General features: G+C 39.8%; 1 protein-coding gene across 6 annotated transcripts in view; it reads right to left on the reverse strand.

The window, feature by feature from the left end:
* Window positions 1–17,317, reverse strand: part of TMED8 (transmembrane p24 trafficking protein family member 8) — a 28,513-nt gene that overhangs the window by 7,383 nt on the left and 3,813 nt on the right. For 5 of the 6 annotated variants that reach the window (XR_014059605.1, XM_081510543.1, XM_081510542.1 and 2 more), the window contains exon 2: window positions 6,080–6,161. Coding sequence is in view for 4 of the 6 variants with exons in the window: in XM_081510543.1 (XP_081366669.1) it covers window positions 6,080–6,161 (82 nt within the window). In the remaining 2 variants the exon portion in view is untranslated. Of the gene's footprint in view, window positions 1–6,079; window positions 6,162–7,238; window positions 7,364–17,317 lie in introns of those variants that run through there. The other variant, XM_081510545.1, reaches the window with a different exon arrangement.

Below are 17,317 nucleotides of genomic sequence, written 5' to 3' on the forward strand. Positions count from 1 at the left end.
GCATGTCAATTCATGGACTCTTTTTTTGGCCGTGCTATGTGGCTTGTGGAATCTTAGTTCTCTGACCAGGGACTGAACCCAGGTCCTTGGCAGTGATGGCATGGATGGAGACCTAACCACTGGACTGCCCAGGAATTCCCCTCAAGGACTCTTCTAAAAGGTACAGTAGTCCTGGAGAAACTCAGAAAGAAAGAAAAAAAAACCTTCAAAGGGCACCCCCAACTCCTGCTTTCCTCCGGTAGTCAGGTCCACTGTCATTTCAGCTGACCAACGCCCTGGACTGAAATGGCCCCACAGTAAAGCAGTGATATCATGTGAAGTCCCAGGACCCAAGAACCATAGTAAATACATGGCTCAGTTGTCTGAGATGGACTGCAGGTCTGGTTTTTATTCCCCACTCTGGGACCCATGCCATTTGCTCCAAGCAGAATTTCAACCAAAGAGGGGCTGGAGTCCCAGTTCTGTTCTACATAGAAAGCTGCTGTTAGAAGTAAAGAGAGGAGGCCCCGCCTAAGCTGGAAACTGATCAGGATAGAAAGGAAGTGCAGACTGATTAGCAAGGCAACGCTCTCTCGTGCTATCCCAGGAGCAGTTCAGTGTTTCCATTGACATCCTATCACGATATTGAACGCAAGCCCAGTTCACTGGGTGATAAAAGCAAGGCAACCGCTTTTTTTCCTCTTTAAAAAAAAAATGTATGATCTTTTATACTTCTTTTTTACATTTATTTTTGGTTGTGCCGGGTCTTCGTTGCTGCACGGGCTTTTCTCTAGCTGTGGAGAGCAGGAGCTATTCTCTAGTTGTGGTGTGTGGGCTTCTCATTACGGTGGCTTCTCTTGCTGTGGAGCACAGGCTCCAGGTGCATAAGGCCTTCAGTAGTTGCTGCTCGTAGGCTCAGCAGTTGGGGCTCCCGGGCTCTAGAACACAAGCTCAATAGCTGTGGCACAGGGGCTTAGTTGCTCCGAGGCACGTGGGATCTTCCCAGATCAGGTATCGAGCCACGTCTCCTGCACTGGCACTCAGATTCTTTACCACTGAGCCACCAGGGAGGCCCACTTTCCTTTTTAAAGCACATTAATCTACTCTCCCAATGACTTCAAATACAACTATTCCAATAGCTAATTTTAAAGAAGCAAGGGAATAACGTATTCTCTCTTCAATTTCTTCTGGCTTCGGAGAGGCTAGAAAGTGGAGTTAAATGCCAGAGCTGTAGTGCAATATCCCAGGCCTCTTGAAAAATCTGTTGCCATCAAAATGTGGGGTGGAGTCTTTAGAGAAGCAGTTATCAAAGTATGGTCTGGGGACTGCCGGTCCTTAAGACTCCTCTTTCAGGGTAGTCTTTGAAGTCAAACCCTTTTCATAATAATTCTAAAATATTGTTTGCCTTTTTTAATTTTCATCTTGTTAAGAGTTTTCCAGACACTACCTGTCATGTGACATCACAATAGAATGAACACAGAAGCGGATCTAAGAATCCAACTGTCTTTTGTTAATGCAGACATTAAAGAGATTTACAGCGTCTCTCTTCTCACTAAATTACTTTTCTTTGGAAACTAGTTGTTTTTCATTAAAGGCAAGTTATTTATATTAACATGTAATGAGCTCCTTATTGTTATTTTAAATGAGTGAATAATTATTTTTTTAATTTTGCAGTTTTAATTTCTAGTATGGTGAACATTGATAGATATAAGTCACATAAATAAAAATTCTTTAAGGTCCTCAATAATTGCTAAGAGTGTAGTTTTGAGAGCTGCTGCTTTAGGGTATCGCCCATGTCCTCAGAAAGGCTGAGTGAATGACTGGGAACCGACACTGTAAACTGCATGGGGAAACAGAGGGTTTACTTTGGAGTTCATTAGTTTCTTTTCTTCTTTCTTTCTGAACATCAACAAGAAAAATCACTCCTAGTTTATAAATCAGCTCTTCTTCAGATAAAACAGAGCCATCGTTTAGAATATCTAAGTCACTCCAATTTACCTCAGAACAAACAAGAGGCAGTTACTATGAAGATCAGAGCTGCGGTTGATTATCCCGTGTAAAGTATAAGTTGGTCTAAGCTGTGAGTCTATTTTATTCTCTTAAACCCAGAAATCAGAGTCCATTTTGGTTCCTTGACACTACTTATTAATTGTCTCCTCTATTAGGAAGGACTGGGTCTTTCTCCCTCTGCACGCACAGCATCTACAGCCAAGCTTGTCCCGTGGAACTCCAAGGCCCTCTGCACTCAGACTTTATCTCCTAGAATGATCCCTTGCCTTCCCCAGTCCACTCCAGTCACAAGGGCCTCTTCACTCTCTTGAGTCCTCAAACACCTCAACTCTCCCTCACCTAAGGGACTGGGGTGTGCTATGGCCTCCACCTGCCAATGCAGGAGATGTGGGTTTGATCCCTGGGTCAGGAAGATCCCCTGGAGAAGGAAATGGCAACCCACTCCAGTATTCTTGCCTGGAGAATCGCATGGACGGAGGAGCCTGGCAGGCTACAGTCCATGGGGTTGTGAAGGGTCAGACCACCTAGCGACTAAACAAAAACAACGTGGCCTCAGGCTGGAATACTCGTCCCCCAGTTCCTCAGGGCTTGCTTCCTTCCTTCTTCCCTTCTGCTCCTCCATCACTTTCGGGGATGCTTCCTCTCCCTGGCCCATCACTCTTTACACCCTTACCCTGCTTCATTTTTCTACACTGCACTTATGACTGCCTGACATATTATGTACCATATTTTTGTTGACTGCAAGACACATTTTTGTTTTCTGACTTTAATACAGCTGATATAACAGGATGTCCTAAAAACTGCTGCTGTCTTAAAACTGTCTGGGGCCTGGAATGACACGGAATCCCTCCTCAGGGGATTTGCATTTGCTTCTGCCAGGGCCTGGGAATGCCACCAACTGAGGCGACTTGAATGGAGTTGTGTCTAAGAGTTTTGTTTAGATCACACTGGCAGAGTGAGTTCAGACAACAGACTTCTGGCTCATATTCTCAGGGGAGGTGTTTTTTCCTCCCCTCGCTCAGCGCTAAGGCTGAGACATTCAAGTTGCCTTCAGGTCCTTTTCTGTGTGGAACGATCTCTTTCCTTGTTTCTCTTCTCACTGACGGTGCGGGCTTTTGGGGTCCCAGTTTCATGTGTCTGTGGGGGGGGGGTCTCTTATTAGCCGCTCTTGGGCATTCTTTCCTTTCTTGGTGGTATATAAAATAACAGTACATCTTATAGTTGATGACAATTTAGGTTCTATGAAATACGGTGTATACTTTTTTCCCATCTGCCTCCCCCACTAGAATATAAGCTGCATGAGACCAGGGACTTGGATTGTTGATTCATATATGGTATCTTCAGTGCCTAGAACACTGCCAGGTAATAGCAGGCTCTCAACAAATAATCTGTTGAATGATTAAATGAGTTAAGTTAGCTTTAGTTTGGGAACAAAAGAGGACTATTCAGAATGTGAGAACACAACAGTTAATCTGACCATCAGCCCGAGCTTACTGTGTATGGCCTCTAAAATATAGTCTCTCTTGTGCCTTTGTGCATGCTCCTTTGCACAAATATGGTTCTGCTTATTTAGAAAAATATTTTAAACAGGACATGCAACAGCTACATAAATTTAATATTCACATTAGCATTTTATGCTCTAAAGAATTAGTGAAGGGTATTTGGGGAAAAATAAATTGCAAATCACTTGATGCTGATGATAAACCATGTAAGGGAAAAACACCCACTGTAAGCCTTCTGGTTTATGCTAATCCAGAGCAGGGAGGCCATCCCGAAGGGAGGGAGAGCCAGCTCAGACGGCCAGCCTCACTAGAAAAGACAGAGCTGTGCCATTTCCATTGCTAAAATATACAAAACACAAACACCGGACTTCAGGCATCATACTCGCTGGATTTCTTTTCTTCACACACTAGATCTTAGAAAAAAAACTTGAACAATTTATCTCCCTTTTTCTAAGAATATTCTATATTCTTCACTCAAAATATTCATTTACTCTTAAGAGGAAAAAGAAATCAGTTCTGTACCAAAAGCTATTTCCCAAGGATCCTACAAATCAACATGTGCAGAACAAAGGTGGTAGCAGGAAAATGGAAGGACAGAAGACATTCTCCTCAGGGGATTTGCTGAGAACATGAACTATCACTTTCTCTGGTGGCTCAGTGGTAAAGAATCTGCCTGCAATGTTGGAGACCTGGGTTCAATCCCTGGGTCAGGAAGATCCCCTAGAGAAGGGCATGGCAACCCACTCCAGTATTCTTGCTTGGAGAAATCCATGGACAGAGGAGCCTAGAAGGCAACAGTCTATAGGGTTGCAAAGAGCTGGACACGACTGAGCGACGAACACTTTTTTTCAATCATGCCTTGAGGAGACTATGTCTTCCAAAAGGATCCTTATATGTAATAACCTAGTAGCTCTAAGCATAGAACTCAAAACTCTTCTATTGCTACTTATGAGAATAAGCTTTAGAGCAAACAAAACTAAAACTGTGAACTTGGGCAAATTACTACATTCACTGTTTCATTTTCCTCATCTTAAAAAAAAATACTTATTTCATTAGGTTTCTTACAAGGATTAAATTAGATAACACATTTAAACACCTAGCTCAGTACTGAGCAAACAAGTAAAAAGTAAGATTTTATTCGGGGCTTCCCTGGTGGCTCAGATGATAAAGAATCCACCTGCAATGCAGGAGACCTGAGTTCGATTCCTGGGTCAGGAAGACCCCCTGGAGAAGGAAATGGCAACCCACTCCAGTATTCTTGCCTGGAGAATTCCACAGACAGAAGAGCCTGGCGGGCTACAGTCCATGGGGTCATAAAGAGTTGGATATGACTGAGCGACTAACACACAAGATTTTATCATCATTATTACAGGGAGATATTCAAAACAAAGTGGCTATTATATTATTATCACCAACTCTATTATAATTACAGTAATCATTATTATCTTCCATTGTCTGAGTTCTGGAGGAAAAAGTTTTATTTCATATACAAAGATAGGAAGAAAGAATTTCTACTTAAGAAATAGTATTTTAAAAATATCATGGAGGGCTTCCCTGGTGGTCCAGTGGTTAAGATTCCGCACTTCTACTACAGGGGACTAAGGTTCAATCCCTGGTCGAGGAACTGAGATCCTGCATGCCATGTGGTGTGCCCCCCCAAAAAAAACTTGACATTCCCCCACCCCAAGCTGTCAACTTTGGGTGGGGCATGGAGACCACAGATTCTATTGGCCAATACTATACCATGAGCTGATCAGCTGGACTATAATACCCACTAGTGCAGTATAGTTTTTCATTAATTATTCCAATGATATTGCATGGCTTCCACTTATTCCAGGACTCAGTACTACTATCCCCTTTCTGCTATATACTCTGATACCAGTGATGGCAGGTGAATGAGATGGGTGGAGTGGGAAATTAAGAATGATAATCTGAAGATCATCACCATGATTTAATCTTAAAACTACACAATGAAAACCTGCCTCCAATGCTGTACTTCTGCGTGTGTGTGAATTTTATGGGTAAAAACCAAACACACATTCTCTTGAAAGTCTAAATCTATTTCTAAATATTTTAACATTTGAACCTGGTCTTCAAGAGGAGATAAATGAAGATACTACACTATTTGTTAGAGTTTTATTCTCTGAGAGTAAAAGAAAATTTTATAACCTGAGACAGACCTGACATTGCCCCTAAACACACTTCGTTGTTGTTGTTCAGTCGCTCAGTCATGTCCAACTCTTTGCAATTCTATGGACTGTAGCCCGCCAGGCTCCTCTGTCCATGGGATTCTTCTGGCAAGCACACTGGATTGGGTTGCCAGTTCCTCCTCCAGGGGATCTTCCAGAGCCAGGGATCAAACCGGTATCTCCTGTAAGAATCTCCTGCACTGCAGGCGGATTCTTTACGGCTGAGCCAATGGAAGCCCTAACATGCTTAAGGATTGATTAATTAACGACAAAACACTCCATACCCTTTACTTCAACTTGTCTTCCCCCTTGAAGTCGCTGTTTACTTCTTTCATCAATTACGACCTCAGATGATAAAACCCCAAGAGGCATAATATCCAAAGTAGTTGCAGTCCCTACCTGTAGGGTGAGGAATGGGGCTCTGGGTCAGAGGCAGAAGCTGCTAGAGAGGTGACCTTGGTGTTTTCTAGATCTTCATTCTCTGGAAAATCATGGGAAGAAAAATTCAATATTCGAGAGGGAACACAATCAAAATTATCTTGTATCTTAAAAAAAAAAAAAACCTGGCAGTTTCAACTAACTTGCTCTTTCTAAAAATATTCTAGGCATAAACTTTATACTCTGGGAGGCCCAGCACATAAATTACTCAAGTCTTCATATCTAAGAATTCTCAAGACGGTTATAACCCAGTCATTAAAAAAAAAAAGTCATTTCCCAACACAAGTCCCCACAAAATTAATCCTAATTCAAGGATCACATTTCACAGACACCAAATGGTTATATTAGGTAGAACATGAAGGACAGAATGGAATGTAGAATGAAATGAACTGGAATTCAGTGCCAAAGCAGAGAGTGCCACCTCTGCATTCGACCAGTTCACATCGCTGTATTCAGGATAAGGTAAAGGACTTTTGTCATTTCATTCCTTTACTCACTCACCAATGACTTACTGAGTAGCTGCTGGGCATCCTCAAGGAAAACATAGGCGAAATGTGCTATGAAGACGAGGTTCACAACAAGCCTACGGCGGATACTATCATTGCCACTTTGCAAGCAAGCAAAGGAAAGCACAGAGAGGATGCAAGCCCAGGCAATTAACTGTAACCATTAGGTGCTACCAAGTTTTACGGTGTATACATTTAGCCTTTCTGTGAGCACTCAGAAAAGCATTTGGTTCAGTGTGTTTAGATAACCCCTGGTGAACCTCCTCTAGTAAAGACAGCAAGAACCGGAAGCCCAAAGTTCACTTCTCAATATAAAATACAACTCATTGACATAAACCTCAAACACTGAAAATTTCAGAGTTTGGTAGCAATATAAAAGTATAAATGACAAGCAAATATTTGTGATTCAACTTTTGTCTCTATTTTTGTATGTGAATAGGATCAGGTTTTTTTTTTTTTTTGTCAACTCATAAGTGGAAAGACCTTAGAGCTTTTGCGACCAAATTTCCTGTGAGATAAGAGAAAATACATACATATATTACTTTCTGCCTCTAGTTGCTGGCACGGAACTAAAACCTTTCAATTCCCTAAGTGATTAGACCACTAGGAGTTACCTTTTGTTCTAATATTTGGTCTTTGACTTTGGTTCCTGACACAGAGTTCCTTAATCTTGTGGAGTTTCCTGGGTGATAAGTGTCTCCTGTTCTAATGAGGTGACTCTTGGGCTCCTGGACGGGGGCTGGTAACCAGAAAGACCAAGCCATGGTTAGAAGTGTGGGATTTTCAGCCCCACCATCCACTCTCCTGAGAGAGGAGAGGGACTGGAGATGGAGTCAGTGATTGATCACACTTATATTATGAAGCCCCCATTAAAATCCCAAAAGTACTGGCTCTGGAGAGCTGCCAGTTCAGTGAACATGTCTCCACCCCAGCTTCACGGGGACAGAAGCTCCTCTGTCTGGGACCCTCCCAGACCTCGCCCTCTGTATCTGACTGTTCATCTGTAACCTTTACCATATCTTTTAATAAACTGGTAAACATAAGTGTTTCTTTGAGTTCTCTGACTTGTTCTAGCAAATAATCAAATCCAAGAGGGAGGAGATCATGGGAACCTCTACTTTGTAATCACGTCTGATGGGAAGTTGTGGGTAACCTGGGGACCTACTACTGCTGTTTGGCACTTGAAGCGGGGTGGGAGCAGTCCCGTAGGCCTGAGCCCTCAGCCACTGGGGTCTGACACTATCTCCAGGTAGAGAGTGTTTAACATTGAGTTCAACTGTAGGACACCCAGGTGGTGTTGCAGAATTGCTAAGTGCATGAGAAAGTACTCCATACATCTAGGGTCAGAAGTGTTGGGAGCGTGGGGGCGCGACAAAGGAAAGGAGAAACACAGGAGGAGGACTAAGGTTTTCTCACACCTCTCAACAAAGGAATTGGGTCTAAGACAAAAGTCCCCAGTCTGTTCCCCAGGGTCCAGCAGTCTGAGAAGAGGCCCTTTTTACCAAGAGATAATGAGAATACAAAGCTCTTTCCTATGTTGACCTAAGTAAAATTTGCTTCCTAATAAATTCTGCTCTTCGATCACTACTCCCCACAATATCCTTTCAAATATTTACAGCCTGCTATCACATTTCCTGCAAGCTCCTTCCCAGGCCAACCATCTCTAGTTCTCTCCATCAGCCCTCAGACAACCTCTGGCAGTGCCGGCCTCATTTTGTTGTTCCTCTTTGTTCCACTGCAAGTAAAGAGCTAAAATGGACAACTTTTTCATATGTGTTCTAAACCATGCAGGGTACACTGACACAATCATCTCTTAATAAGGACACGGTATTTCTTGATGTAATATATTAACTAGGCACTAGATTTTTTTAACTGCAAACTTACCCCGCTGGCCTAAATAAATCAATCGAGCTCTCCAAGGGCTTATAAAAATAAACTTATTCCAAGCTTAGCTTCTCTGAGGCTCTATTTTTGAAACAGATTTTTGGAAAATTTTTAACTTAAATGCAGAACTTTAACTATCCATGTTATCTATTTTAAATTACACTGCTGAAGGGCTTCCCTGGTAGCTCAGATGGTAAAGAATCTACCTGCAATGCAGGAGATCCTGGTTTGATTCCTGGGTTGGGAAGATCCCCAGGAAAAGCAATAGGCTACCCACTCCAGTAGTCTTGCCTGGAGAATTCCATGGACAGAGGAGCCTGGCAGGCTACAGTCCGTGGGGTCACAAAGAGTCGGACATGACTGAGCGACTAAGCATAGCACAGAGTGTTGAAATGACACAAACACGTGGTTTGCTCATTGTATAACAAGTTAAATACAGGTAAGAAAACATTTTGCAATTACCTTCCAGACTTTAATATACAAATAATCCATTATTCAGTGTAGAAGAATCAGGAAACACAGAAAACAAATAAAAAAGAACAACCAAACACAATCCCACTAGACAAAAATAACCATTGTTAACATTCTGGTGCATGTCCTTTCAGAAATATATGCATATATACATGTACATGGTACATGTGTACGTATATATATAGATAAACATATACATGTATATATCTATATATTTATATATTCCCCCTCTATCCACAGCCATCAAGTTCATATGGGGCATGAAGACCACAGGTTCTAATGGACAATTCTGTACCATGAGTTGATCTGTTGGACTGTAGTACCTACTAGCTCAGGTATTAATACAGTCTTTCATGAACTATTCCATTAATGTTTCAAAGCTTCTTATTCTAGGGTTCAGTACAAATAAAAATGTATATGTAATATTTATATGTGTATATGTTATATAAATATTTATATACAAATTATGTTTATATACTTATATTTCTGAAATGACATGTACCTAGTATTAGTGAACATTATTTATGAAAATTTTTCAGTGTCAATAAAATCACACTAAAGAAAAGAAATTTTTTGGGAGGGTCACATTGTGGGATCTTAGTTCCCCAATCAGAGATTGAACTCTGTGCCCTTGGCAGTGAAAGCTTGGAGTCCTAATCACTGGATCCCCTGGGAATTCCTGGGGCTGAAAAAATAATTTTAAACAGTTGTATATTATCCCATATGCTGTACCATAATTTCTTTAACCAATCCTCAACCCTCTACTATTAGAGCTACAGATTGTTTCAAATCTTTCACTCTTACACAGAGAATGATGTTATATTAGAGATGTTTACAACTCTTAAGAACTTTCTCCAGGGCTTCCTTGGTGGCTCAGTGGTAAAGAATCCACCTGCCAATGCACCAGACCTGGGTCCTATCCCTGGTCCGGGAAGATCCCATGTGCCGCAGAGCAACTAAGACCGTGCGCCACAACTACTGAGCCTGTGCCTTGGATCCCGGGAGCTGCAACTACTGAGCCCATGTACCACAAGTACTGAAGCCCACATGCCTAAAGCCCATGCTTGGCAACAAGAAAAACCACTGCAATGAGATGCCCGCACACCACAACTAGAGAGAAGTCCCTGCTTACCACAATTACAGAAAACCTGCACAGCAACAAAGACCTAGCACAGCCAAAAATAAATATATAAATTTTTTTTTAATTATTAAAAAAAAAGAACTTCCCCTGTCCACAGCCTTGAAGGGGCAATCCTGTGACCAAGGAACATAATGCTGGCCATTGTTTTGGGGTGAACATTTGCCCCAAAGTGTCCAGTTCTCCTCCCCAAAATCTGGGGTTGATACCAGAGACTAAAACAGACTCAGCTGAGTCTCTGTGAAGAGCCTCAGCTGGGTCAGGGACTGAGCCTACCTTTCGAGAGAAGCCTTCACAGGCCATACAAAAGCAGATGGCTAAGCAGACAACGGTCAGAGACAGAAAGTGATGCATCAAGCAAAAAGGAGAAACAAGGGATTGTGGCGTCCAGGCAGCTGGTGTCAGCTGAACTTGGGTCAGGGACAGCCAAAGAAAGGCACACCTTGGCCTCCTCCAAGCCACAAGCTGCGAGCTGAACAGTCTTTTTAGTATTTATGAGTTCTCTATACAAAGTTTTATCAATTATATGTGTTATAAACACCTGCTTCTACTCTGTGATTTACCTTTTTACTCTTTTAATGCTGTTCTTTGATGAACCAAAGTTCTTAATTCAAAATTTATCAATCTTTTCCTTTATGAGTGTTTGTGTGTCCTATTTAAGATACCTTTCCCTACACTGAGATCAAGAAAATATTCTCCTAGATTATCTTCTAGGAGTTTATTGTGGTTCTTTTCACATTTTGATCTACAATCCAACTGGAGTTGATTTGTGTTTATGGTGTATGAGATCAGGATGAAGTGTTCTTCTTCCCTTTCCTTTGTTTTCTCAGGATATTCAGTTTCACTGGCAACACTTATCATTTCTTCTCCACTACTCCACAGTACAACCTTTGTTGCAAATCAAAGATTTTGTTTCCAGGCTTTTATTCTATTCCTAGGGCCTATTGGGCTGTTCTGTAAAAGCCTTAATCCATTTATGTTTTCTTTTGCCCGAGCCACGTGGCATGTGGGATCTTAGTTCCCTGACCAGGAATCCAACCTGTGCCCCCTGCAGTGGATGCATGGAGTCTTAACCACTGGACCACCAGGGAGGTCCCAATAAAATTTTTTAAAAGTCTTGATACATGATAGAACAAACCTTACCATCTGTTGTTCTTACCTAAGTGTCTTGGCAATTTTATGGCCTTTCATTTCTATATATATATATATTTTAGATCCAGCTTGTCAAACTCCACCCTAAAAGCCCACCAGAACCTTGCTAGGATTTTTATTGGGATTGCATTTTACCCATAAATCAAGTTGGGGAGAATTGACATCTTCACAATATGGAGTCTTCCAAACTGAGAATATGATACATTCTTCCATTTACTTAGATATTCTTTAATGTCTCTCAATAATAATATAATCTTCTGCATAAAGTTTTTACATATATTTTATGAGGTTTATTCCTACGTATTTGAACTTTCTTTACGCTAAATTATATATACATATATATGTATTTTTTAACTTCTTTGCTAGTATACATGAATGCAATGGAATTTTGCATATTGGCCTATACTCAACAATTTGGACAAACTTATTAATTTGATAAATTATCTATAGACTCTTTTTGATTTTCTGTGTACACAGTCATTATCTGCAAACAACAGGTTCAATAGGATTCCTTTAAAATCCTCATATATTCTCTTTTTCTTGCCTGACTGTTCTAGCGAGAACATTCAGTAAAATGATGAAAAGCAAGTGGTGAGAGTGGACAACCTTGTCCTATTCCTAATCTTAAAAGGAAAACTTTCAAATTTCCCCATTAAGTTTAATGCTGCTTGTGGGGTTTTTGTAGATATGCTTTATCCAATTAAGAAAGTTTCCTTTTAATCCTAGGTTTGCTAAGAGTTTTGAATCATAAGTAGAGGCTGAATTTTACCACTTTTTTTTTTCTGCTGCTATTAAACTGTCAATTTTAATCCTTTACTGTACAAAAATGGTGATTATACAGCAGACTTTTTAAAAAAATGTTAAAACAACTTTGCATTTCTGGAAAACCCCACCTTGGTCATACATAAGGCTGGATTCAGTCTGCTAATATTTGCTAATGACTTTTTCCATCTATGTTAAAAAGGGACATTAAAGTGCAATTTCCTTTTCATCTGGAATCATTTTGATTTTTCCTAAAGAATATAGTTACCTATAGGTAATAAATCCTGGTTTTAATTGCCTGAAAATATCTTTATTTCACCTTCATTCTTGAAGACTATTTTCACTGAGAAAAATTCTATATTGGTAGTTATTTTCTGTCAGTATTCTAAAGATAATCTAGCTTTCACTGCTCTGTGCATAAGTCAGATGTCAGTCTAATTACTATTCCTTTGAAGGCAAACTGTAATTTTTTTCTGGCTACTTGTAATATTTTGTCTTTGCTTTGTTTTTATAGCAGTTTTAATTTAACGTGTACCTACTGTCACTTATATACCCCTGCTTGGGGTATACAAGGCTTTATGAATCTGTAGATTCCATTAGTTTTGGAAAATTCACAGCCATTATCTCATCAAACATTTCTTCTGTCCATTCTTGACCTCCTTACCTTCTAGGACTCCAACTGTATAAATGTTAAGACTTTTCACCACATCCTCTATGTCTCTTACATCTTTCCTGAATTTTCCACTGTTTTATTTTACATATTTTCTTCTGACCTTTCTTCCAGTCCACTATTCTCTCTTCAGGTGTAATAACTTATTGTTAAATCTATCAACAGAGTTCTTCATTTTCATCTGTATTTTTCAGTTACAGAATTACTAATTGGTTCTATTTTTATAAATTTCAATTTTCTGCCAAATTTCTCAAGCTTCTCTTTTATCTCCTTGAACACAGTAAGTACAATTTTTAATTGTAATTTTAAAGCCTGTATCTGTTAACTCTGAAATCTGATGTTCCTGTGGATCCAGTTTTACTCATTGTTTGATTTTTGTTCAGATTGTGTCTTTTCATGCATCTGGTCATTTCTGATACATGCCAGAAACTGTCTCACAAAACTGTTTGTCAAAATAATTTGAAGACTACAGTGACCCTTCAGAAAAGATTTGCCTTTGCTTTTTCCTTAATGAGGGGACGCTAACACCATAGGGTTATCTTAACCCAATTTCATGAACTTTGATGTTTCTGAAGCTGAGCTATAGTCTCTACAATGGCCTCCTACTAACTTATCCTTACTTCTAGAACATAGCCGTTCATGGTTCTAGCCCAGAGAAATAGGGGTTCACCAGGGTTCCCCCTACTTGATTAATCCCTGTTGCTTTAATTCAGAGACATACTTTCACAGTCTTGCCATTCAGCCTGTCCACTTACGAATCCAGCATATCCTCTCAGAGGAGAGAAGAACCCCAAATTGGACTCTCATCCTCGGTCCTCTCTCTCTCTCTCTGCCCTCACATGTATCATAGTCTAATAATCTTTCATTATCTGAGTAGTTCACTGCTCTCCAGGATCTTCAAGAAGATATTTATATTTCGATAATTATTTCCTAATTGTCTCCAGTGGGAGAACTAACCCCAATTATCTAGTCTGCCATTACTCAAAACAGAAACCTGCATTGCCTCCTCCTTTTTCAGTTTGAAGATACCTTAGCGAATAAAATGGAAACAAAATAGTAACTTTAAAAGTCTGCCTTCTGTCTGTCACTGGAAAACAGTATAAGCCTCTGTAAGTAGTGAGTCATAATGAATACTTCGATAACATTGAATTTTAAGACAGAAATGAAAATTAGCACAAAAATAAGGCTTCCCTGGTGGCTGAGATGGTAAAGAATCTGCCTGCAATGCGGGAGACCTCGGTTTGATCCTTGGTTTGGGAAGATCCCCTGGAGGAGGGCATGACAACCCACTCCAGTCTTCTTGCCTGGAGAATCCCATGGACAGAGGAGCCCGGCGGGCCACATCCATGGGGTCACAAAGAGCTGGACACGACTGAGAGACTAAGCACAGCACAGCACAACAAAGGAAGACAGAGGTGGGTTTAAAGAGTCACATAATAAAATAAGCTAACAAGGATATATTGTGCAACATGGGGAACATAGCAAATATTTTATAATAACTATAAATGGAGTATAACATTTAAAAATTATGAATCATTATATTGTATACCTGTAACCTGTGTATTATACATCAACTATACTTCAATTTAAAAAGAATTACTTGAAAATAATCCCTAAGGAGATTTGCAAACTGTACTTTATAGAAACTTCATCTGAGAGAAAAAAGTCCAGAAGAGGTCAGTTCCTAATGGCCAAAAAGGCAAAAAGAGATATGTAGAACGGCTGTAACTTACAAAATAAACACAGTGAAGAATCTCTTGACATGCTGTGTATAGTTTGTCTGAATACATAATATATGCACATTATTCAAAATTCAAAAACCATAAAGGTATACAGTGAAAACTTCCTCCATTCTCAGTCCCTACCTCCAATGTTTTTAAGTTTTATGTAGTCTTCCAGAAATATTTTACATTAAAAAAGTGTGTGTGTATAAAAAGAAAAATATATATATATACCTTTTCACCCAAATAATGGACATACTAGACGTCCTAACACATGCTTTGTTTTCCCCACTTATATCTCAGAGACCTTTCTGTAACTATATATAACAAACTCCCTCATTCCTTTCCACAGATGGTTAATATTTCATTGGCAGTGTATTCTATAATTCATTTAACCAGTTCCCTATTGATGGACATTTATGTTTTTTCCAATCTTTCACCATTACAAGCAATGCTATAATAAACTTGTATTTGCTTTAATTAAACAGGTGTGTGATCTATAGGATAAACTTCTGGGAAAAATGGGTCAATAAGGACATATATTGTAATTCTGAAAGATATTGACAAATTGCCCTCCATAGCATTTGTACCAATTTCCACCCCCTTCAGCAATGCATGAAAGTGTCTGTTTCTGCACACCCTTATCAAGAGTGAGATATCAAACTACCCAACAGAGTTATGATTTCCACTTTCCTCAGAATGAGTTAGGCTGAGCATCTTTCATACGTGAAAAGCCACTTCCCATAGCATCTGAACAACTTAATGTATGCAGGGGAAAAGAGTGAAAAGAGATACTGCTTTTGATTTTTAAGGTTAAAGATATTCACTAAATTATGTAAGAACTACTGGTAAAATAACTTGTAATTGGATTTAAAGAGGCAGGCAGGAAGAAAAGAAGAAATATATGTTTATTTCCAGAAGTTTAAAGTGTTGAAGATGCAGTCCTGTTTTAAAGAGAAAGAAAACAATTACAAACACAGCTTTTTAGGCTTTCCAAATTTATTTAGTAAAGTTAAGAACACTATAAAGAAGAAAAAGCCAATTTCTCTCTAGTATAGCTTTTACTATGTCAGCCAAATGTAGACCGATTCTACAAGTGTTCCTAGAAGAGAACAGAGAAACCAGGACAAATGTTGCAAATTTAGATGGTACTTGCTGCTGCTGCTGGTAAGTCGCTTCAGTCGTGTCCGACTCTGTGCAGCCCACAGACGGCAGCCCACCAGGCTCCCCCGTCCCTGGGATTCTCCAGGCAAGAATACTGGAGTGGGTTGCCATTTCCTTCTCCAGTGCATGAATGGGAAAAGTGAAAGTGAAGTCGCTCGGTCATGTTCGACTCTTCCCGACTCCATGGACTGTAGCCTACAAGGCTCCTCCGTCCATGGGATTTTCCAGGCAAGAGTACTGGAATGGGATGCCATTGCCTTCTCCGTAGATGGCACTTAGGACAATGTTTTTTATTTTAATGGTATTTATTTTCATATGTCTCAGGAAAACTGATGCATCAAACTAGTAATATCATGAGTATTATTTAGAATGGAACAAATAACATTTTAAACATCAATTTAAAGAAAAAACAATAACCATTAGAATGTATTTTCTAACGTGGCAAAAATTCTGACTGTGGTACCTGAAAGGCCAAAGTCTTGGAAACAATGAACAGAAAGAGGAAACTGGAAACTCAAGAATAATTCAATTTTAGGGAATTCCCTGGTGGTCCAGTGGTTAAGACTTATTGCTTTCACTGCCTGAGGACCAGGTTCAATCCCCGGTCAGAGAACTAAGATCCCACAAGCTACGTGGCTCAGCCAAAAACAATTTTAAAAAAGAATAACTCAATTTTGAGGGACTTCCCTGGCAGTCCAGTAGTTAAGTCTCCAAGCTTCCACTTCACTGGTTGGGGAACTAAGATCCTGCATGCCGCATGGTGCGACCAAAAAAACTAAGAACGAAAAAGAGAGAGAGAGAATAACTCAATTTTGAATTGACAGCCTTTAAAGCAAAACTGAGAAGGAAAAAAGAAATTTTCTTAAAATAATTTATTTTATATCTGACAATTTAAAAAATATGTTTTCTCTCTATGTTACCAGAATAAGGTTTTAGACATTCTGGTCATGCTACAGATTTAAATGTAGTGTTTAAATGTAGTGTGTACTTTGCATTTTCTCTACAAAGAGAACCAAAACGCCGGCTTTTTCTAAAGTATTTGAATATCAGGTCAGGGTTCTTCAGAATAGGTCTCATAGGACTTCCCCTTCACTAAACAGGCGGCAAAGAGATAATTAGCCTAACCTCTTAGATTCAACTACAGAGGAACCAAAAGCAGGTTACGTGGTTATAGACTCAAGAAGCTTAAAGGAAAAGAAACCAGCTGAGTTTAGAGTCCAGCCAAATCCAGAGACCACGTCCATGTGATCCAGTTTTTCCTTAGCCCTTGGGAGTGGGACACACTCCATGGTCATTCAGATTACAAACCTTGGTTGTACCGTTACAAACAGGATTATGACGGGACTAAATTGACCACCTCAACAGCATGAAAACACAACTGCTGTAAAAAAAAGAAATAACCACAGGCAGAAGAAATTTATACTCTTTTGCTATAAAACTACAATAGAAACTCCAAAACCATAGGGACTCTTTGGCATGGACATCCCCTCTTTTGCTCCATCCAACACAATAACTACCAATTTTAAATTTGTAATTGAAATTGAAATAGCCACACATAAGCAACATTTCCAAAACTGCAGAAAGACTTATTGCACTGCTCTAAATTCTACGTAAGAATAACAAACAAGTTCAAGTTCACCTGACTTGTTTGCAGTCCTTGACGGTCTACATGCATTGATAGTTCTCAGGGTCATATACACCAGACCAAGTTCTACTGCTGACTTCAAGATT

Source organism: Giraffa tippelskirchi, chromosome 7 (genome assembly GCF_054371585.1).
Source record: "Giraffa tippelskirchi isolate mGirTip1 chromosome 7, T2T-mGirTip1v1.2.pri, whole genome shotgun sequence".
Taxonomy (NCBI): Eukaryota; Metazoa; Chordata; class Mammalia; order Artiodactyla; family Giraffidae; genus Giraffa; species Giraffa tippelskirchi.